Below are 22,806 nucleotides of genomic sequence, written 5' to 3' on the forward strand. Positions count from 1 at the left end.
CCAGGGCCAGGCTAGATCAGAGGCAGGCAGCAAGCAAGGGTAGTCAATGTCCAAGCAAGGGTCAGATTCAGGTATCAGTCTGAGAGGCAGACTGGAGAGATGAGGCAAGGCTGGACTGGGAAGGATGAGGCAGGCTGGAGAGGAGCGGCAAGGCAAGCAGGATCAAGAGCAACATGTACTTTCAAGGAAGGAGGACCTGTTGCCTGAGGCACTGACTAGGAGAGCGGCATGCACCTAGTGAGACCGGGAGAAGAAGTAAGGTGGTGGCATTCCTGTCTCTGGTGCTGGCAGCTCCTGTGTGTGAGTGCGGCCGGTTGCGGGAAGGCCCCACAACTGCCCAATTGTAACAATCTCCTGCTCACCCTATCCTTCCTCCCTGTTCCCTCCTCTTAATTTCCTATGGTCTACATTTTCCAACTATTAGATTGGCCCATATATGTGTGATATTTGTGACATCATAACCAATATGGCTCAATGTCTTAAACTCAATCATTCAGAACAATATTCAGCACTCTCATAGCCAATTATATCACATACTCAGAGCTCACTTAGCTAATCAGATTATAGGACATTGATTACAAGACTCATCATTTTGATAATGGAATTACCTGAGCAAAAAACATTGACGTCATCTCCATGGCTACAATCATTGTTTCCAAAAGGCTTTGCTTTGCATTCATTTAGGTGAGACTCTGTACCATTGCAGCTCACCTCATGTAACCAAATGGGCCCCGTTCCTTGGGTTTGTGAAGGATACCGTTCCTTAAACTCAGGATATCCACAGTCCAGTTCTCTGCATAACACATTAGCATCTTGGTAATCCCAGCCACGAGCACACACTGTGCCCCATTTGCCATCAAGAAACACCTCTAGTCTCCCTGAGCATTGATCGTGGCTGTCCTTCAATTCCCATTTAAGATGATCTGTAAAAACAAAACAAAAAAAGATTTGCAGCTGGTAACAGTTCTTGCTAGTATCCTGGTAAATTTTTATATCACCTAAATCTTTCAGTGGAATGACCACTTTCTAATTCACATTACTTCATCAATTATTTTACATCTATAAAACAGTTAACATAACCATACTATCCTAGAGTGCATGCTACAAGAGAAATTGAAGAAGCACTGAAAGATGAGATTAAAAAAGAACCAAATTAATTAATCTGAAAGTCATTGAAGAGGCGAAGAAGTCCAAGAACTTGCTTCACTGATTAGTCATAGTTGAAACATATTTTTATTTATTATTTTAAAAATGTTTATATACCGCTTTTACAATTCAAAGAATTAATCAAAACGGTTTACAACCAAACATACACAATAAATAAACTAGACAAAATATAGAAACATAGAAACATAGAAATGACGGCAGAAGAAGACCAAACGGCCCATCCAGTCTGCCCAGCAAGCTTCACATTTTTTTCTCATACTTATCTGTTTCTCTTAGCTCTTTGGTTCTATTTCCCTTCCACCCCCACCATTAATGTAGAGAGCAGTGATGGAGCTGCAACCAAGTGAAATATCAAGCTTAATTAGTTAGGGGTAGTAGGGGTAGTAACCGCCGCAATAAGCAAGCTACACCCATGTTTATTTGTTTTACCCAGACTGTGTTATTCAGCCCTTATTGGTTGTTTTTCTTCTCCCCTGCCGTTGAAGCAGGGAGCTATGCTGGATATGCGTGTAGTATCAGTTTTTCTTCTCCCCTGCCGTTGAAGTATAGAGCTATGCGTGGATATGCGTGGAAGTATTAGTTTTTTCTTCTCCCCTGCGGTGTTGAAGCAGGATATGCATTGAAAGTGAAGTATCAGGCTTATTTGGTTTGGGGTAGTAACCGCCGTAACAAGCCAGCTACTCCCCGCTTTGTGAGTGCGAATCCTTTTTTCTTCTCCCCTGCGTTGAAGCAGAGAGCTATGCTGGATATGCGTGAAGTATCAGTTTTTCTTCTCCCCTGCCGTTGAAGCAGAGAGCTATGCGTGAAGTATCAGTTTTTCTTCTCCCCTGCCGTTGAAGCAGAGAGCTATGCTGGATATGTATTGAAAGTGAAGTATCAGGCTTATTTGGTTTGGGGTAGTAACCGCCGTAACAAGCCAGCTACTCCCCACTTTGTGAGTGCGAATCCTTTTTTCCACATTTCCTCTTGCTGTTGTAGCTTAGAGTGATGTTGGAGTCACAGTAACCATGTGTATGTTTATTGAATAAGGGTATTATCTCCAGGCAGTAGCCGTCATTCTGGCGAGCCACCCACTCTTTATTGACGGCCTCTTGATTTTATGGATCCACAGTGTTTATCCCACGCCCCTTTGAAGTCCTTCACAGTTCTGGTCTTCACCACTTCCTTCGGAAGGGCATTCCAGGCATCCACCACCCTCTCCGTGAAGAAATACTTCCTGACATTGGTTCTGAATCTTCCTCCCTGGAGCTTCAAATCGTGACCCCTGGTTCTGCTGATTTTTTTCCTATGGAAAAGGTTTGTCGTTGTCATTGGATCATTAAAACCTTTCAAGTATCTGAAAGTCTGTATCATATCACCTCTGCTCCTCCTTTCCTCCAGGGTGTACATATTTAGATTCTTCAATCTCTCCTCATAAGTCATTTGATGAAGACCTTCCACCTTTTTGGTCACCCTTCTCTGGACCGCCTCCATCTTGTCTCTGTCTCTTCGGAGATACGGTCTCCAGAACTGAACACAATACTACAATAATACAAAATAAAAAATAAAATAATACAAAATAAAAATAAAAATACAATAATACAAATAAAACAAATAAAAAGCTAACATAGCGCAGTATACATTCATGTCCAGCAATTTTCAAATAAATTAACAAAAGGAAATATTATGTCATGTGAATATGTATAAATTGAGAGGAAGCAGTTGGAATGAATGGAAGTTGTTTTATGAATTAGTGGTTAAGGTATATGCTTTCTGAAATAGATAAGTTTTCAATAGTTTTTTGAACTGTTGTATTGATGAAGTAAGACGGAGGTAATCTGGAAGTGAATTCCATAAAACAGGACCTGCTACTGAGAATGCTCTTTTTCTGGTTAGTTCAAGTTTTGCCAATTTGACAGTAGGAATATCTAATAAGTTTTTGAAAAGATCTGAGATGTCTGGTAGGTTTATATATGCGGAGATTGGTACATAGCCAAGTAGAAGAGGTGTTATAGATGAGAGAATGAATAATTGATAATACTTTAAATTGAATTCGATATTTAATTGGTAGCCAATGAAGTGAAAGTAAAACTGGTGTGATGTGAGTTCGACGTGAAATACCTACTAACACCCGAGCAGCAGAGTTCTGTATCATTTGTAAAGGATATAAAACAGAATCAGATAAACCTAAGAATAAGGCGTTGCAATAATCCATACCTGAAAAAATTAAAGACTGTAATACTGTACGATAATCTTTGAAGAAAAGAAGAGGTCGAATTCTCTTCAATAAATGTAATTTATAGAAAGATTTTTTTGTAATGTTGGAAATATGATTAACCATAGAAAGATTGGAATTGATTGTAATACCTAAGCTGATAGATGAAGTACTGACAGGAATTGAAATACCTTTAAAGTTTAGATGAGAAGGAGGGCCTATGGAGGATTCTGAAATGGATGAAAGATGTGTAATCATAGTTTTTGAAGGGTTTCAATTTTAAGCGGTTGTGGTCTAACCATGTGTTGATCGTAGTAAGGACCAAAGATATTAGAGAAAAAGTTTCAGACCATGAATTTTTTTAAAGGAAAGAGTAACTGAATATCGTCAGCATATATTCGGAAGTATACATTTAAAGTTGTGAGAATATGGCAAAGAGGAAGCAAATATATGTTAAAGAGTAATGGAGACAATGATGAACCCTGTGGAACCCCAGATGAAGAATTGAATGAATCTGAACAATGGTTATTAACATGTACATATAAAGAACGATTTGTTAGAAAAGATCGAAACCAGGACAAAACATATGTAGGTCCATATTCTCTAACCAGTTTAGTGGACAAGTTATCCAGCTAAAGTTAGTCAGATAACTTGTCCTAGATATTCAGCGAGATAAACATCTCGTTAAATATATTCTGCTAAAGTATCCGGCTACTTTTAGCTGGATAACATTATACCTAATCGACCAGCTTTTGAATAATGCCAGTTAAGTCTAAAGTTATCCAGACTTTTGAGGCCGGATAGCTTTCTTCTTAGCTGGATATCTCCAAAAGATATCTGGCTAGGCAGTGCTATAAAAATTTTTAAAAAAAAAAGAAGAAAAGTGCCTGCAGCTTGAGTCTCTTCCTTTCCCAATATAATGTCAGGGCAACCGCAGGGCCAACCCATGATCAGTCGCGCCTACTCGCACCTTAGTTGCAGGACACTGTTATCTCAATTTCCCTGCCATGCTGCTCCTCCTTAGGAATGCATGTGCCCTCTGCCTCCTTAATTGGCACTGTGGTGAAAAATGGGTTACGATGCTGAAAAATGACATCACGGCTTGAGGGCCATTTAAACTCCACTACTCCAGATCACTGACAACTTTGCAACAGGTCCCCTGCTTACTAGCAAGGCATGTGCTCAGTGTTATATGTTCTAGCCTTTATTTATTTATTTTATTTATTATTTATTTAAGGGGTTTTTTTATACCGGCATTCATGAAGAGCTCACATCACATCTATCCTCCTCTGTCTCCTGGTGACTGTGCATTCATTTTGGTTCCTATGTGCCTATCTAGTTCCTGGCCTTCCCCTGTAGTCCTGCTCTGTCTCGTCTCCATGCCCATATTGTCTTGGTCCCCAGTCTGTCTCTTGGAATCCCTATCTTGGCTTGGTCCTCAACTACTCTTTTTCTTAGCCTGCTTTGATCCCAGCCCAGACCTAGACTCCTCTTATTCTCAGCCTGCCTTGATCCTGGACTGGACCGGACCATGTCTCTTCTTGCCCTCAGCCTGCCTCAACCCCATACCAGACCAGACCTCAACCTCCATTCTGCTGCTAAGTCCTGTCAACTGCCAGAACTTGTGGGCTCATCAAAAGAGGAAGGGGGAAACTGGTCAGGCAGAAGACCAAGTTTGGTGATGAGTCAGTGTTATGATTTTGAGGTGTTGGAGTGGAATCTTGGGTACTGCGGCGATGGCCACTGTTAGAAAACCCGGCTGCGATTCGCAGCGGCCGGGCCTTCCTACCTGCTCCGGTGGGTCTGGAGAATCTGTTTTTGGCCTCATGGGTCGGCCGCACCACTCGCTGAGGGCTGCGGGTCGATCGCAGGCTCGGATCTCTGTTTTTGGGAGCGTAGGGGCATGCCTCCCTCCAGGACGCACCGCTCGCACATCAGTGACATCATCGGATGTCTTAAAGAGGCGGTAGCTGAAGAAACAGGCTCGAGGCATAGAACCTGCATCAGAGCCTATTTTAAAGAGTAACCGTCAGCTGTTCCTTTGTCCTGGTATCAGTCCTGAGTGAGTGAGGTCTGCCAGGCTGCTCCAGCTTCATTCTTGAGGCCTGTTAGCACGTTTCAGCTTCGTTTTGATCTAGCATCAGCTTGTTCCAGCTTCGTCCAGATCCAGCTTCAACTTTTTCCAGCTTTGCAAAATGTTATAAATCTTGTCCTTTTCCTACATTTATCAGTGTTAATTACATGTATAACTCTATCGGAATGTATATTTGGATTAATAAAAACACACATATTGAGCAAAGGTGCTGTGTTCTGATGTTCTGCTGCCAGATTTCTATATTCCACTATTCTCCGTTCTCTTTGCAAAATACTTGCTTGAAAAGCCAGGGTTTTAAACTCTTTTTGAAAAGCTTGAAATCTCTCTGTAGTCTAATTTCTAAGGGCATGGTGTTCCATAATATGGGTCCAGCTAAGGATAATGCCCGTTCTCTGACTTGGGTCAGTCTTGCTGTTTTAACAGAAGGTGTTATGCTCAGCCTTGTGGACCCTTGGCCGACAAGAGGATGGTATACCTTTCGGAGGGTCCGTAGGGTCTCATGTCGGGTGGCGAGGCAGAACAGGAGGTGGAACCAGCTGACCCTTGGCACTGGAGGCTGAGACGAATGCGGAGGCGATGAAGAGACGAGATGAGGCGCTGAGTCTTCACCACTGGTGGTCTGCGGTCCCCCCGGGAGGAGCCCGTAGGGACCCGACCACTGGGACTTAGGTGGACCTAGGAAGGTCAGAGCAATGGTGCAAAGGCCAACTGGAGCTTCGCCCTGGAAGCCCGCGGTCCCCCCAGGAGGAGCCCGTAGGGACCCGGGCCGCTGGGACTTAGGTGGGCACTTGGAGACGGAGTCTTGAAGGAGTCCTAGGTCGAGTGCCAGAGGGTCGTCGCTCACTAGTCCAAAAGTCGTGCACCAGAGAATCACCGCTTGCCAATCCGAAGTCAGGAACCAGAGAATCACCGTAAGCCAATCCGAAGTCAGGAACCAGAGAATCACCAAGACGAAACAGGAGCAAGCAGCAGGAACTCACCGAGGCAAGCAGACTCAAACAACACTCGCAAGAGATGTTGCCAAGTCAAGGAATGAGCAGAGGAAGCCTCCCTATATACTTCCTCTGCTCTGGATCATTGGACGCAGTTGAGTCTAGTTAAAGGGACCAGGTCCCTTTAAATGCAAATGAGTTGATGGCGGCCATCTTGGATCCCATGGCGGCGGCCATCTTGAATCTCCCCGGTGCAGGAGAGACGCCGCTGGGGGAAGCAGGACGGCTTCCCCTGCAACGGGCAGCATGGGCCCGAGTTGGAGCCCTCCCCCGGGGCTCTCATGGCGCTGTGAGTCAGGTAGGGGGACGCGGTCGTGGGGCGCCACGGCCGCGAAGCACAACAGAAGGGATGGTTAGGTGTGCTTTGTTAGCAGATCTCAGGTTTCTATGTGGGACATGAACATGTAGTGCTGTGTTCAGCCATTCTGCTTTTTCGTCGTGAATTAATTTATGTATTGTGCAAAGTGTTTTGTATTGTACTCTGTGTTCGATGGGTAGCCAGTGTAGTTCAGCTAGAGTTTCAGTAATGTGATCCCTTTTTCTTTTGCCAGTAAGTATTCTTGCGGCAGAGTTTTGCAGTATTTGTAGTAGTCTTATTGTTGTGTATGGTAATCCTAAAAAAGGGCATTACAGTAGTCGGTGCTAGCAAATATTAGTGCTTGTAAAACTGTTCTAAAGTTTGTCAACGTTAGTAAAGGTTTTAATTTCCTGAGAACCATAAGTTTGGCGTATCCTTCTTTGACTTTTAGTGATACATGTTGTTTGAGGCTGAGTTCCGTGTCAATTATCACACTGAGGTTTCGTACTTTTTCGGCTAATTCTATTTTATGATAATTTTTAAGCAGTATTGGTGTTTGGGTGACCGTCAAATTTTTCTGTTCTAAATGTAAGAATTCAGTTTTTTTCGATGTTAATAACTAGCTCCATTTGGTTTAGTAGCTGTTTGATGATGTCTAGATACATGTTTGCTAATTTTAGTGTTTTCCATTGTGTCTTCAATGGGTAGTAGTAGTTGAATGTCATCAGCATTAACATAGTGTATGACTCCCAGGTCTGCTAGGAGGTGGCATAGCGGAAGCAGGTAAATATTGAAGAGTGTTGCGGAGATTGCTGATCCCTGTGGTACTCCTGTTTGTAGATTTATTTTCTTTGGCAATAAGTTATTTATACAGATTTGGTAAAATCTGTTACTTAGGTATGATCTGAACCAGGCTATAGATTTTTTTGTGTAGTCCTTTTTCTTCTAGTCTCTTTAAAAGTATGTCATGATTTACTGTGTCAAATGCTGATAATAGGTCTAGCATCATCAGGATGTAATGTTTTCCACTATCAAATTTATTTATTTATTTAACATTTTTTTCTATACCGAACTTCATGACAAGCTTCATATCAGGCCGGTTTTACATCGAACTTAGGGGTTAACTTAACAAAAAACCGTATAACAAGAAGGCCAAAGTGCAGATACAAATAACAGGAAAAATGAACTTGGAGGCTAGGGTAGCCAGGAAATAAAGGACAGAAAAAACTGGAGAATGAACATGGATGAATATGCAATTACTGGTTTGGACATTTAGTCTATTGAGCTAAATGAAAGCACTGTTGTGCTTTCATTTACATACTATACTTTGTATGAAGCTTGTTTTGCCTTTAATAAAAATTGTTTATTATTAAAAAAAATAAAAAAAAAGCAAAAGTTTTTAGTAAATGCTAAGTGGATGACAGACACAAGAAAAGACATTGGAATACATGAATTGGCTGGACATCGGTCTAAGGTGGATTCTACTATAGTGATGGCATCTTCTTGAGGAATATTAGAATAGAGTGACATGATGTCCAATGTGCCTAACCAGAAAGGAACTGTGGGATAAGAAAATCTTGTAAAATTGTAATCAAGTGACCTGAGTCTCGCATATATGAGGGACTTAAAGGGACAAAGGGCCAGAGAAAAGAAGCTACAACTTTGGAGAGCGGTTTAAGGAAGAAGCTGATGCCTATGACAATGGGGCGACCGGGTGGATTGTTAAGGGACTAATGAATCTTGGGAAGGGTGTAAAAAACTGGGGTAATCAGATATTTCTAAACAAGAAAGTCTGCTTCTTTTGAAGTAATGAAATGCTGGTCCACACCAGATTGTACAGGAGAGAAGATATTGCTTCATGTTGGGTTAGGATCTGTGTCAAGTAATTTGTAGTACCTGGTATCAAGAAATTGATGATTAATCTCAGCAATGTAGCTTGAACTGATTTGTACTGCTATGCTTCCCCCTTTTATCTGCTAGCTTAATTACAGTGGTGTAATCTGAAGATAAAGCTCTAACAAGCTGATCCAATATTAGGTCCTCTGGCCAGCGCATCATTCTAAGCAGTTTGGATGCACATTTTAGACGCACTAGATGGACGTCCTATCCAATACATGCATTAGCATGACCATAACATACATGCTAACCAGCGCATAGGCAATAGTGACGACCTCATGTAAATGACTAGATTAGCTAGTACTCCTGAAACAGTAATGTGCACCCAAAACTAGTGCATTCATAACAAGCTATTTTACGTGTAAAATTTAGCACCTACCTTGTCCCAGGCGTTTAGGGTGGTGGCGCTATTGGTAGCAGACGTTATCGGGAAAGCTTTTGTGTGATTCCTACTACATCAAATGGATTTTCTGTACTTTTTTTTCCTGACCTTTCTCTGCATATGAAAGCAAGAATAAGGAATGCCAGGTGAAGGAGAGCGATTACTCAGACAACCAAAAACCAGAGAACCCAGTGCCAGTACAAGAACAGGTTGTGGGCTTTTGTAAAAGGCTCATAATGGATAATCCTCTCAGAATGTTGTCGGTCAGTGAGAGCAGCAAGGTCACTGTGCTGTAGTGTTTGCGGTATCCATGTTGTGAAGGGTATAGAATATTATTGTTATCTAAATGCTCGGCCAATTGTTTTGTACAGTTTTTTCTATTAATTTTGCAATTAGTGGTAAGTTTGAATCTGGTCTGTAGTTGCTCAGGACAAGGGGGTCACTGTTTTCTTTCTTTAGAATTGGTTTGATGATTGCCCCTTATAGTGTGTCCGGCTTGGATCCTTCCTCTAAGGATAGGTTATGATCTTTGTTAATATAGGGGCAACTCTGGGTCTCATTTTCCAAAGTATCGCAGGCCTGCGATACTTTAGAAAATCACGCTAATGGGGGCAGGGGGTCGACACGGGGTGGCAGTCCTGGGCTAGCCGACAGCGATCGCACCGCTGTGGTGCGATTGCTGCTGGTTTCGCACCCAATAGTGCCACCGTGAAAGGTGGGTGCTATTGGGCACGAATAGGATGCGAAAAGGCCCTTACCTTTTCGCTGTCCTCGGTGACATCGCAGAGTCGTCCACAGTGGCGCCCCGACTCCTCCTCTTCTGGGGCCGACTTCGTCCCGATGTAGGTAGCGCAGGCGTGCGATAGCCTTGGAAAATAAGGCCCTATGTTTGTTAATTTTTAATGTGAGTAGTTGGCAGGGTTGTCAATTATATTTGGTGCAGGATTATCTTTATCAGCATAGATTCAACTTCAATATCTGTTGTCTCAACAAATCTAAACCATTGTGTGGTGTCTCTTTGTGCATTTAATTTCTTGTTTGATTGTATTAGGTATTTTGGTTCTTAGGATTGCTATTTTGACATTAAAAAACTGTCTTAAAGAGGCGGCAGCTGAAGAAACAGGCTCGAGAACCTGAATTGGAGGCTATTTTAAAGAGTAATCGTCAGCTGTTCCTTTGTCCTAGCAACAGTCTTGGGTGAGTGAGGTCTGCCAGGCTGCTCCAGCTTCATTCTTGAGGCCTGTCAGCTTGTTTCAGCTTTGTTTTGATCCAGCGTCAGCTTGTTCCAGCTTCGTCCAGATCCAGCTTCAGCTTCTTCCAGCTTCAGCTTCTTCCAGCTTCAGCTTGTTCTGGCTTTGTTCTGATCCAGTACTTTTCACGATTTCAACTACCTTTCACAAATGATCACAACTTCCAAAGACAGAATTCCAGTGGAACGTAGACTGGTAGGAACTAATAATTCTTTAGTTTACTTGCTTGCACTGCTTTCCGCTGACAATTTCTCAGGGGCTCTACCTTTGAGAGTATCTTCATAATGTCACGGAGAAAAGGGTCCACGATCTCAACAGGCCACTCCCATGGGGAGGAGCCCGTGGGGAATCGCGGTACTGGGCTAGACTCAAGACATGCAACACAGAAGATTTTGTATTTATTATACAGCTTGATGATACTGCCCAGGAGATGGCAGCGGTGAGGTAACCCAGTAGAAGGAGCCAGGGGTCCTCGACAGAGGAGCCCAGTCCCACACTTAGTAGATTGTAGGCAGCGTAAGGTAGAAGAGGAAGTCCCAGATGCAGGCTCCCCAGCGTTGAGCTGTAGGTGAGACAGACTTGGCAATGTTAGGTTATTCACAGAAGTAGATAGCTGTAGCGATGGAGTTCCTGGCAGGCAGACGTGAATAGGTACCAAGGCAGGGAGAGCAGGCCTCGAGGATGTGAGTACCCGGGATCCCAGTTAGGTACCTGAAAGAAAGCATAAGGGCCCCCGAGGAGCGGAGGCCCTGGTTAGAGATGAGTAGCCTGGAGGACAGAGAGAGCTTCCAGTGGCAGCAGGAAGTGGCAGAGTAGCTTAGACCAGAGGCATTCCAATCCTTGCTAACTCGATCTGTTAGCAAACGAAGGGCAGGCTCGAGGGGAACACCCCCGAGCTTCCGGCCATGAGTGGATAAAGACGTGGGGTGCGCGTGCGCGCACACACCCTAGGAAGCACTTATGAGAAACATGGCGGATAGTCTTGCCATAGCTGTTCCAGGGACGCCGGAGAGAGCGGCATGAAGACACAGTGGTAGCCATCTTCTGAAGGCTAGTGGGGAGAGCAGAAAGAAAGGTGAGGCACAGAGGTCGAAGCCGTCTGAGACCGATGGATGCAACAGTCAAGCTGCAAGCTTTCCTTCCAACTGAGCCAAGGTAGCCTATATCATATCCCTTCTCACCAGACAGCCTCTGACTCGTAGGGACGAGACAGACAATGGCAACAAAATTGTCTATTTCGTCTTGTTTCGGGAGCGCCATGAAATGAAAAAAAAAAAAGACGAAATTTCAGAAAAATAAGTATTTCATGTTAGTGCGCATTAATGAGACTCAGTGTGCCCTAATATGTAGTTTGTGTGCACTAAGTCCTGTTAGGGCACACGGACTATAGTTTTCTTATTTACGGACTTAATGCGCACTAACGGGACTTAATGCGCAATAACTATAGTTTTCCTATTTACCAGCTTAGTGTGCACTAAGTCTGCATTAGCATCCAGTTAGTGCGCACTAAGTCCTGTTAGTACACACTAAGCCTGTAAATTGTAAATCTATAGTTAGTGCACACTAACGGGACTTAGTGAATGCTAACTGGATGTTAGCACACATTAACTATAGTTAGTGCACGCTAACTAGAAATGTTACCAATAAGTTAAAAAGTGTCAACTGGGGAGCAGTTCGTTAGCTAGAGGTATGGTTCTACGTTCCCATGGCTGTCACCTTAGTTACTTGTTTGTGTTGCCAAGGTTGCAAGATGGTGTTTGTCAGGGGATGGCTAGTGCCTGGTAACAAATGTAAACAAACAAGTGATATAATAATACCATCAAGTTCTAGTCAAAATAAGCAAAAGCATGTAATGTAAATGAATATTTTAAAATTTGTTTGTACTTTAGGAAAGGGGCCCTGGCATTTTAGGATATGCATACTTTTAATTCCTCTAGGGTCTGTCTGTGTGTTTGGGTGAAGGGGCAGTAATTGGTGAGAGGAAGTGACTGGGGTGAATGTATGGGGTGACAGGTGGGAGAAAAACGGTTTGTGAGTGGTTAAAATAAAGGCATTGGTGTGTGTGGGTTACTGGTGATGGGGGAGTGACTGGGGTGACTATGGCATGATGGGGGGAGAGGACTGCTTGGGGTGGTGGATTGGTGAGCAAGAAGCAGCCTGTTTGTGTGGGGAGGGACTGTTGAGAGGAGAAGTGAGTGGGTTAACTCTATGGGGTGACAAGTTGAATCTCTCTCTCTAGTCACCACCCAAACTAGTCTCTCTCCCACCTGTCACCCCAAACATTTAGCCAAGTCACTTCCCCTCTCACCAGTCACCTCCTCCCACCCAAACACACAGACTCACACCAAGGGATTTCAAAGTAATTTCCATATTCCAAAATGCCATGTCCCCGTTCCTAAAATACAAAGGGGCTGATGAAATATGGTGCACTGAGCTGAGCACACTCTTAACATGCAGTTAGATGCGGGTAAAATAGGCACTAATCAACCTATGCATATTGTATCTTCTAACGTAACTATGCAACTCTAGACTGTACCCTTATCATGTAACTTCATCTGGTGACTTCATTATGAATAGTTTGTATTTACTAACTCGCATAGACTGAAAATTTGTAAACCGTTGTGATGGCGAAACGAATGATGGTATATAAAACTCAATAGCTAGCTAGATAGATAGATAGATAATCAATCCCATAATGCAATAAGGGGATTAGTGCCTATTCAACACGCGTCTAACGCGGAGTGAATGTAATAGCACTCATCACATGCAAATGCATGTGAATGAGGCTATTAGCTATTCACTCCCTATGCAAAAAAAAAATGTGCGTCTAGGATGCACATTTTAGCGATCAGAAATTAATGCCTGCCCGGAGCAGGGTACAGTCTAGAGTTGCATAGTTATGTTAGAAGATACAATATGCATAGGTTGATTAGCGCCTATTTTAACCGCATCTAACTGCACGTTAAGAGTGCGCTCGGCTCAGTACACCATATTGGGATATTATTGGGATATTAACTGGGAGGAACAATTCTTTAAAAAAATAATGAAAAAAAAAGTTTAAAAAAAAGTGGTGACAGGGGTTTGGAAAATGGATGCTGGTTAATTCAGCATCCATTCTCCCAACCTAACTACCAGCACCAGAAGGAGTATATAAATCAATATTAAAGTGTGGGGCACTTACTATTAATTTATTCACTCCTTCACTTATTGCCCATTGGTCCTTTTCACTGTCACATATCAGTGAAAGGACCAATCCCCTTTCAGGACAGCCTTCTAGTTAGTGTGCACTAACTCTAATTAGTACATGCTAACATCCAGTTAGTACGCACTAAGTCCTGTTAGTGTGTACTAACTCTGAAATTAGGAAAACTAATTAGTGTGCACTACCTTCAAAAGTAGGGGAAACATAAAATAAACCCCTCTCAAACCATTTTAAAAATGAAATCTAACAGATAACGACCCAAAACAAAAAGGTCATGAAAAAAAAAATCAGTGCACATACCTACTGGCTTGGGCATAGCCATTATGAATAACTTGTCCAACTTCCTGGAAGATTTCCAAAGAACCTTTGAGGAACAAGGCTGATCTTCCTCTGTAGCAGCTGATCTGTTGTGCCTTCTTCAGGATTCACAGATAGTGGGTGAATATGTGATCCAATTCCGGATGCTATCAGCAGAACTCCATTGGATCAACAAAAGTCCCACGACAGTATTCTGGCAGGGCCTAGTTGCTCTAATCATGGATGAACCTGCGGGGTGCAAAATCCCCTCCATACTGGATGCCTTGATCTCCCTTTGCACTTGCTTCAATGTTCATGTTCAAGAAAGGGCTCGGGAGTGAGGCCAAACCCATATTGGCCACCATCTGGCTGATAGGTCCCAGCACCCTCTTCTGACCTCTCAGAAGGAGGCAAATTCTTTCTGTAACCTGGGCACTTCTCGGGTTACCAGTAAGCCCTGGGTTATTTAGCGACAATGTCAGATAGTCAGAGGAGGATGGATTTGGGAGGCCCATGCAGGTGCAGTCCCTCCTTCTGTGACGTTTGCCATGGCCATCGCACTAGTAATACTATACAAAAGCTCCCCAGCTACAGCTGAGCAGGAAGTCCTCAATACAGAAGGTAGAAAGGAGTTAGAGTTTTGTTATTTTACAGGCCCAACCAGCATCAGCCAGGCAAGTCCGACTTGGTGGTCCTGGCCAGGGTTGGGAGGGGGGTTTTCCTTTCCAGTCCACTCTGGCTGGTTTGGGCAGTTCCCTCTGGGTCATTTTTTTTGGAACTTTTACTCTTTAAGTATTGGGCCTCTCTGGAGCCTGTTCCTCTCCTAGCTCAGGGAATAGGGAACTCTGGGCAAGTTAGGAAAGATCTGCCCTCCGTGATCCTCAGGAAAGAAGAGGGTGTCAGTGATGCTGTGAGCCACCCTAGACTTTTCCTGAGTTTGGTAAACCTAATTTCAAGAAGTTCTGACTGCCCTTCCTTCCTGCCGGGAGCATTAAGGATCCTGCTCCAAGGGACCCAAAAGAAAAGAACAAGGAGTTCAACAGTAACCAAGACTAATCCAACAAACTGTGAGTATTCAAGAAGTCACCCATCCAGTGCTTCCGGGGAGAGAGAGAGAGTTTATTTCTCTGTGCAGAGACTGCAACAAAATATCCTGGCCAGTTGGAAGGGGTGGTTCTGCCCATCAAAAGGACTCCCTGCCCACCTGAAGACCGTAGGTAGGATTTCCCCTGGCTGGCACTCCCACTCTTTAGCAAAAGTCCTTACCTTTCTCTGCAAACACTTTAATTACACTAAATCCTTTCTTCTTCCCAATTACTCCACATTCTCAGGCTTATCAGACTGAAGTTGATCCAATCTTTCTTTCACTTTATTTATTTATTTATTTATTTTATTTATTTATTGAGTTTTATATACCGTCATTCGGTTAGAGCCATCATAACGGTTTTACAGATTATGTATAACTAGTAGTTAGGCAACAGTAAAAACCAAGTGAACAGTACATATTATTCTTCGCAGTTGTGCAATAGTGAACCAATGTTAACAATAGTAGATATGAAAATGTTTCAAGTTCAGAAAACATTACTTTAGATTTAATTCCTATTCTCCAATATTCTATCAGAACCAAGTCCCAGTTTTTATATACTCTTCCCCCAATCTTTCTTAATTCCTTTAATTCTTTACAAGGTAGCAGATGGGAACTTTACTCTCATTAGTATTTTACTTAAGATAGCAGCAGCAAAGTTCTTAGTTTCATTCCCTTTGTGCCAATGTCAAGATTCTTTACTCAGAATTAATTTCATTTCACCCTTCTGGTTCCTTTTGAATGAAAGACATTACTCTCAATATGGTTTGGATATGAGTCTCGGGTACCAACGGCCATCAGTTCCCAGTGGAACTGATGGCCGTTTGGTACCCCTTATCCGAACCGAAAAAGGGGAAAAAAAAAACCAAGCAAGAGATAGGAAGGATGGAAGAAAACTTCCTTGCCTCAAAACAGAGGAAGTAGAACAAAAAGACAGTAAATTCAAGTTGAAACTCCTCCACATCAGGTCACTGTCAGGTCTATTCTCTGAAGGAAAGCTAGGATACTACAGATCTTCCTTACCCCAAATTCAGCCTTGAATACAGGATGCCCCAATCTACTGCAACAAAGGGGACCGGCTCTCACAGGGAATTCTCCAAAAAGCAAGCATAAGGGCCAGTAGACAGGTCATTGGAAGGCTGATCCCTGAATGGGAAACTTCCTTACTCCTTTCCCATAAATTAGGAGAAAAAATAGGAGACTGGTTGGAGCAGAAGCTCTATGCCTCCGAAGTCCAAAGTAAAGTCCACCACCTGCTTAAAAAGAATCTGAACTAATACTCCACGAGGATGATAACAGCGAGGTCACACCATCTGCAGCTCACACATGGGGGTGCAAACCCAAACCATCCTTTACTGATTTCTACACAGAACCTCCCCATTCAAATGGTCTACGCCTTTCAGTGAGGGAAACCAAAGGTTCCCTACAGTATGAATGTACTTCCTCTTGGAAACTTGCTGTGGAGACAAAGTCTGTTCAGTCACTTGCACTTACTTTTCCTGCGGGAAGATTTCTGCTTCAAAATTAGGCAACAAGATTTGAAAAGCCCATTTCTGCACTTACGCTTTCTCCTGTGACGTGGCATACGGAGATGGAATACGTCCTCTCACCATACTGGAACAGCGCCAAGGGCTTTTATCCACATTGAGGAAGAGTGGTTTCCAGGCCACTTTCTCACACATAATTTCAATCATGCTAACTATTACTGTTACTACTGCGACTTTTAGCAAACTTTAGACAATTTGTTTTATCCTATTTTAAATACAGAATGAGGTCAATACTACTATTGATTGATTTGTATTGTAATGTTTTTCGATATTTATTTTCATGTTTGTGATGCAAAAAAGATGTAAACCGATGTGATGTACACCAGTATACAAAATTTTATAAATAAATAAAATAAACATAATGTGGAGAAAATGCTTTTTACCCATGACAAATGCTTTGAAATTTTTTCTCGTTGAGATTAGTTTTATAACTGTGCACGTTTGGGTAAAGTCTACGTGTATCTTTTACGTGCAGACCATTCCCCAAACTTTCAAAGCAAACGAATGCACATAAGTTCCCTTTGAAAATGTGCAGATATGTGGCCCATATGCCCACAAAATAACTCGTACAAAGTTACTCCTGCTTTATTAAAGGCGTAGCTTTCTTTTAACATCTAAGTATGTGTGTTAAGTCAGTTCTGCCCCTCACCCCTGGGTGTTTCTCTTAGTTTACATTCAAGTACAAGCAAAACTAAGTTACACATATAATTTTATGTGCACTGTACCCTGGGCTATTTTATTACAACTATTCACACGCACAAAACTTTGTTTTATGCATGTAAATGGCTTTGAAAATCAGGCTGTTTATGATGAGCATAATTATCATGATTATCATCATGATTACAACTGCTATTAAAACGACACTATTTTTGCATAAATTGTATGCCAGAAAATCACCAGTACTAAGCTCTCTGTAGGAGGGACTCACCCACAAACACGTGCACCATCTCGCTGCCCGGAGATTTTAGCACATGTTCTGAAGAGTGCACTTCATAGCGACAACTGTATTCTCCTTCATGCCATGGCTGCAGGTTCTGTATTGTAAGGACTGCTGTGCTCTTGCCAGCTGGCAGCTTCTGTACTGTGTAGGAATTCTTAGCGCTGAAGTAAACAAATGTGTTCATGTGAAGATTTGGAAGTGAACACCTCACTTCTAGGTTCTCGTTCTTCTTGAATGCCATGTAGGTAGGTGACAAACTCACACTAGGTTTTTCCAAACTGCCTGCAATAATAAAGTACATTTATCTGCATACAGTGGTCATAGAGTTAGTTTATGTTATAAAGCAGAGCTTCTCAACCTCTGGGTCGTGGCACACTGGTGTGCCGCAGCAAGATCCATGCTTGTACTGAGGTAATCTCCCTTCCACCCTTCTTTCTCAGCGTCCTTGCTATTTTTTTTCGATCCTAACTGGTCCCGGGCCAAAGAAAAAAGGCTGCGGGCCATGTGGCTGAAGAAAGAAAGTTCTCCCAGGACAAGCAGGATGGTAGTCCTCACATATGGGTGACATCATCAGATGGCGCCCTGTCATGGAACATTGGTTGTGCGGCCAGGGCCAGACATGGCAACATTTTTTCTTTGGCTACGTGGTCTGGACATGACTGGGAAAGCAGAGTTGCTTACCTGTAACAGGTGTACTCCCAGGACAGCAGGGTGTTAGTCCTCACATATGGATGACATCATCAGATGGAGCCCTGTCACAGAACACTTTTGTCAAAGTTTCTAGAACTTTGACTGGCACACTGAGCATGTCCAGCATGGCACTAACCCTGCAGCCACCAGGGGTCCCCCTTCAGTCTCTCTTTTTCCGCTCAGCAGTTGCCTTGCGGTTTGGGAGCTCTGTGAGAAATTTCTCACAACTTTCCTCACGGAACCATCGCTCGGTAAGTCTTTTTTCCGGTACTTGCGGTCGGTTCCCAGCAGCTTACCATTTCGTGCCGGATGGTCACCGACCACGCGCCCACCAAATTTTAACAGGGCGACCAGGTTTAGGAAATGCCCCCGAGTGTCCGAGGACCATGTCCATAATGGACCCGCATGAAGTCTGTGTTTTGTGCTTAGGCTCCTCGCATGACATTTGTCGATGCCCTAGTTGTGCACAAATGACCCTCAAAGGCCGTCGCGCTCACCTGGACAAAATGGAGCAGTTGTTTGCTTCAAAACATACTGCTCCATCGACGCCAGTTCAAGCACCACTGACCATGGAGGGTCCGACGATTCACCAGGAGCACCATGGACAGGGTTACCATCCGTCACCGACTCCATCAAGGACATTGGCGTCATCGTCCTCGGTGCCGGGGAAAGACCGTACTGAGCACTGAGGGAAACATCGACACCGGCACCGATGGGTGTCCTCAACTGGTGCCAGCACCGATACTGCAGCGGCATCGACCTCTTTTCATCCAGTCAGAACCACAAAGTGGAAAGCTTCTGCTCCCTGCATAGGGACCAGCATGCACCAGCCAGAGATACCTTCACCCGTCCCTGGAACAAAGGCCTGCTCTATGCATATCTTCTGATTCTACTAATTCTTCTAATACTAATTCTGATTCTTCACCCCTTATAGAATCCATCGTGAAACATATTAACTCAGACCTTCCAACAATGATCATGGGGGATTTCAACCTCCATACAAACGCAACACTTCTTTCTGCAAACTGCGAAGCCCTCCTCACCACCCTCGGCGCTATGGGATTTACTCCGACCATCAACAGCCCTACACATAAAGCTGGACACACCCTGGATCAAATATTCATCAACTCCAATTTCACTTGCAAAGGAGAACCTTCCTGTACCCCAATCCCCTGGTCAGACCATTTCCTGATAGAATCCTCCTTCTCCACACACAAACAGACACACACAGCCACACACCTTTCCACCATTCAATTCAGGAAAGCGTGTCCATCGGATACCCTCAGCGAACAGCTCTCCAAAGAACTCTCTAACTTAGATTTAGCCAACCCCGACTCAGCCCTTTCCTCCTGGCAAAAGATTACAGAAGCTGTCGCAAATAAATGGTGCCCTATGGTCTCCAAACAATCAACCCAACAAAAAAGGGAAATCAACCCTGGTTCAGCGCTGAACTTAAACAAATGAAACAGACCTTACGCCATAAAGAAACAGATGGCGCAAAACCCCCAACACCTCTACACTCTCTACATACAAGGGATTCTTACATCACTACAGGACTGCCATTCTACAGAAAAAAAAGGAATACTACGCAAACAAAATACATCATTTCCAATATGATGCCCAGGCCCTATTCGCCTACGTGACACAAATCACCAAATCTACCTCCCCACCTATTCCAGATGAACATGCTCTTTACAAGGCTATCGAACTCGCTTCATTCTTTCAACAGAAGATTTTAAATACTCTCGCCCTCCTGCCTTCAAATATTACACCTCTCAAGTCACGTGAGAATCCCCAATCTCTCACTAGACCTAATTTCGACAGTTTTGAGTCAATCTCCACCAAAGAGATTGAATTCCTTTTAAAAAGGCAGAAACCATCAAGCCATCCGGCTGATAACATCCCATCGAGACTCCTGCTTCTCATCCCAAATGCGATCTCAGGACCCCTGACCAGTATCATAAACAGTCTTCTAACCCATGGAAGCTACCCAGACAGTCTAAAAACCGCCTCACTCAAGCCACTCATCAAGAAACACAACTTAGATCCGAATGTTTTAACTAATTTCAGACCCATCTCGAACCTCCCATTCGTGGCCAAACTAACAGAGAAACTGGTAAACACCCAACTTTCTGAATATCTGGAAGACCACAAGATCCTATACCCATCGCAATATGGTTTTCGTAAATCACGCAACACGGAGACCCTTCTCATTTCACTCACTGACCATATCATCATGGGGTTAGACAAAGGACACTCCTTTCTGTTAATCCTGTTAGACATCTCAGCAGCTTTTGACACCGTCAACCATACCATCCTGCTGGATCGCCTAACAGACATCGGCATCTCCGGATCTGCCCACAACTGGTTCAAGTCCTTCCTCAGCAATAGGACTTTCAAAGTCAAAATCAACAATAAAGAGTCACCCATAACTAAATCAACTCTTGGCGTACCTCAGGGTTCCTCCCTATCTCCTACCCTCTTTAATATTTACCTCCTCCCCCTCTGCCAACTGTTAACAGACCTCAACCTAATTCATTATCTGTACGCAGACGACGTACAGATTCTAATCCCAATAACAGAATCAATCTCAAAAGCGCTCACCCATTGGAACAACTGCCTTCTATCCATCACTAACCTACTTAACAGCCTAAACCTGGTTCTCAACGCCTCTAAGACAGAGCTGCTCCACATCTCCTCAAACGAAATCAATATCTCCCCACCATCACCACACAGCCCTCACATTACCTGCAAGCAGGTTAGAGACCTTGGGGTAATACTAGACAATCGACTAAACCTTAAGAAAATGGTCAACACTACATCCACAAGACTGTTTCTTCAGATTACAGATTCTGAAACGTCTCAAACCACTCTTATCTTCCACGACTTCAGGACAGTCCTCCAAGCGCTACTGTTCACCAAAATAGACTACTGCAGTGCCCTTTTCCTAGGCCTCCCCAAATCCACTACCAAACCACTGCAGATGTTACAAAACGCGGCTGCGAGATTGCTTACCAGTACCAGACGCAGCGAACACATCTCTCCCATCCTCAGGAACCTACACTGGTTACCAGTCAATTTCAGAATTTTATACAAATCGATCACAGTAATTCATAAAGCTATCCATCATCAGCTTCAACTCGACCTGGAAATCCCATTCAAACTCTACTCTTCCAACAGACCAACCAGAGATACTCTCAAAGGCACTCTGAAATTCCCTCCTACTAAAGCCTCACGCCTCTCGATGACAAAGGACAGAGCTTTTTCAATAGCTGGCCCATCTATTTGGAATAGCATCCCATCAAGCCTCAGAGTAGAGCCTTGCCTGTTAACTTTTAGAAAACGACTTAAAACCTGGCTCTTTCACCAAGCCTTCGCCGACCCACCAGACAAGCACTAGTTGTCCTCACGCTTACCCGTCACGGTGTTTATTCTTACAAATGGACTCTGACTCTTCCAGATTAAAGCACCATTAAGCTTTAACCCGTACGCACTATGTTATCACTTTGTTATTACTTATTTCCTGCCTTGTCTTCCTTCCAGCTTCCTGCAAGCTTCCAAGTTCCCTTACCCTGTTGATTGTAACTTTGACTCATTCCTACCTATTGTTTACCTTTTTGTTCACTTGAATTGTGACCCCAGTTATATTCTTGTTTATTGTGAACCGATCTGATATGGTTATTTACTATGAAGGTCGGTATATAAAACTGTTAAATAAATAAATAAATAAATAAATAATAAGCAAGACTCTCGTGAAGCTACAACAGGACTGGGGCTTAATGATTCTCATAGCCCCGAGTGGCCACATCAATTTTGGTTTCCCATACTTCTCGACCTTTCTGTCCAGGACCCCATTCACCTGGGCACGTTGCCCAACCTCATAACACAGAATCACAGTAAGTTACACCACCTGAACATCCAGGCCCTCTCTCTGACAGCCTGGATGTTGAAAGGCTGATACTACAACCACTCAACCTTTCAAGTGACATATCTCAAGTCCTTGTAGCTTCACGGAAGCCTTCCATGCGGAAATCTTACCGCTCTAAATGGAAGAGACTCTAAATGGTGCACACAAAATGGCTTGGATCCCTTTTCTTGCCCCACATCGAGTCTGTTAGATTATCTCTGGCACCTCTCGGAATCTGGTCTCCAGACATCATCTACCTGAGTGCACCTTAGTGCCATTTCTGCTTACCTTTAAAGAATAGGGGATGCCTAATGGCTCAACCCCTGGTGAGTCGCTTCATGAGAGGCTTAATACAACTTAAGCCTCCTCTACGGCCACCGGTCGTGGCATGGGACCTCAATGTGGTACTTGCACGGCTCATTCACACTCCTTTTGAGCCCTTGCACTCCTGCAAACTCAGATACCTTACATGGAAAGTTCTTTTCCTAGTAGCCATCACGTCTGCTCGCACAGTGAGTGAGTTACAGGCACTTGTGACCTCTTCACCCTACACAAGTTTCCTCCATGACCGGGTGGTTTTCCGCACTCACCCTAAATTCCTTCCTAAGGTGGTAACTGATTTCCATTTAAATCAGTCCATAGTCTTGCCCACTTTCTTTCCAAGACCTCACGCTCACCCAGGTGAGCAAGCTCTCCACACCTTGGACTGTAAGCGTGCTCTTGCATTTTACATAGACTGCACTATAGCCCACAGGAAGTCCACCCGACTCTTAGTCTCTTTTGATAAGAACAAACTTGGGAATGCGGTGGGCAAGCAAACACTGTCAAACTGGTTGGCAGACTGCAACGCATTCTGTTACCAGCA

At 43.6% G+C, this 22,806-nt stretch overlaps 1 protein-coding gene across 1 annotated transcript in view; it reads right to left on the reverse strand.

Moving 5' to 3' along the window:
• The window catches only part of LOC115099919 (scavenger receptor cysteine-rich type 1 protein M130-like), a 152,601-nt gene that overhangs the window by 31,388 nt on the left and 98,407 nt on the right, over positions 1 to 22,806 (reverse strand). Inside the window, exons 8-9 of the mRNA XM_029617927.1 lie at positions 17,333 to 17,626; positions 609 to 923 (exon numbers count right to left, since the gene is read on the reverse strand). Of these exons, the coding sequence (XP_029473787.1) occupies positions 609 to 923; positions 17,333 to 17,626 (609 nt within the window). The remainder of the gene's footprint in view (positions 1 to 608; positions 924 to 17,332; positions 17,627 to 22,806) is intronic.

The sequence above is a fragment of the Rhinatrema bivittatum genome, chromosome 10, assembly GCF_901001135.1.
Source record: "Rhinatrema bivittatum chromosome 10, aRhiBiv1.1, whole genome shotgun sequence".
Taxonomy (NCBI): Eukaryota; Metazoa; Chordata; class Amphibia; order Gymnophiona; family Rhinatrematidae; genus Rhinatrema; species Rhinatrema bivittatum.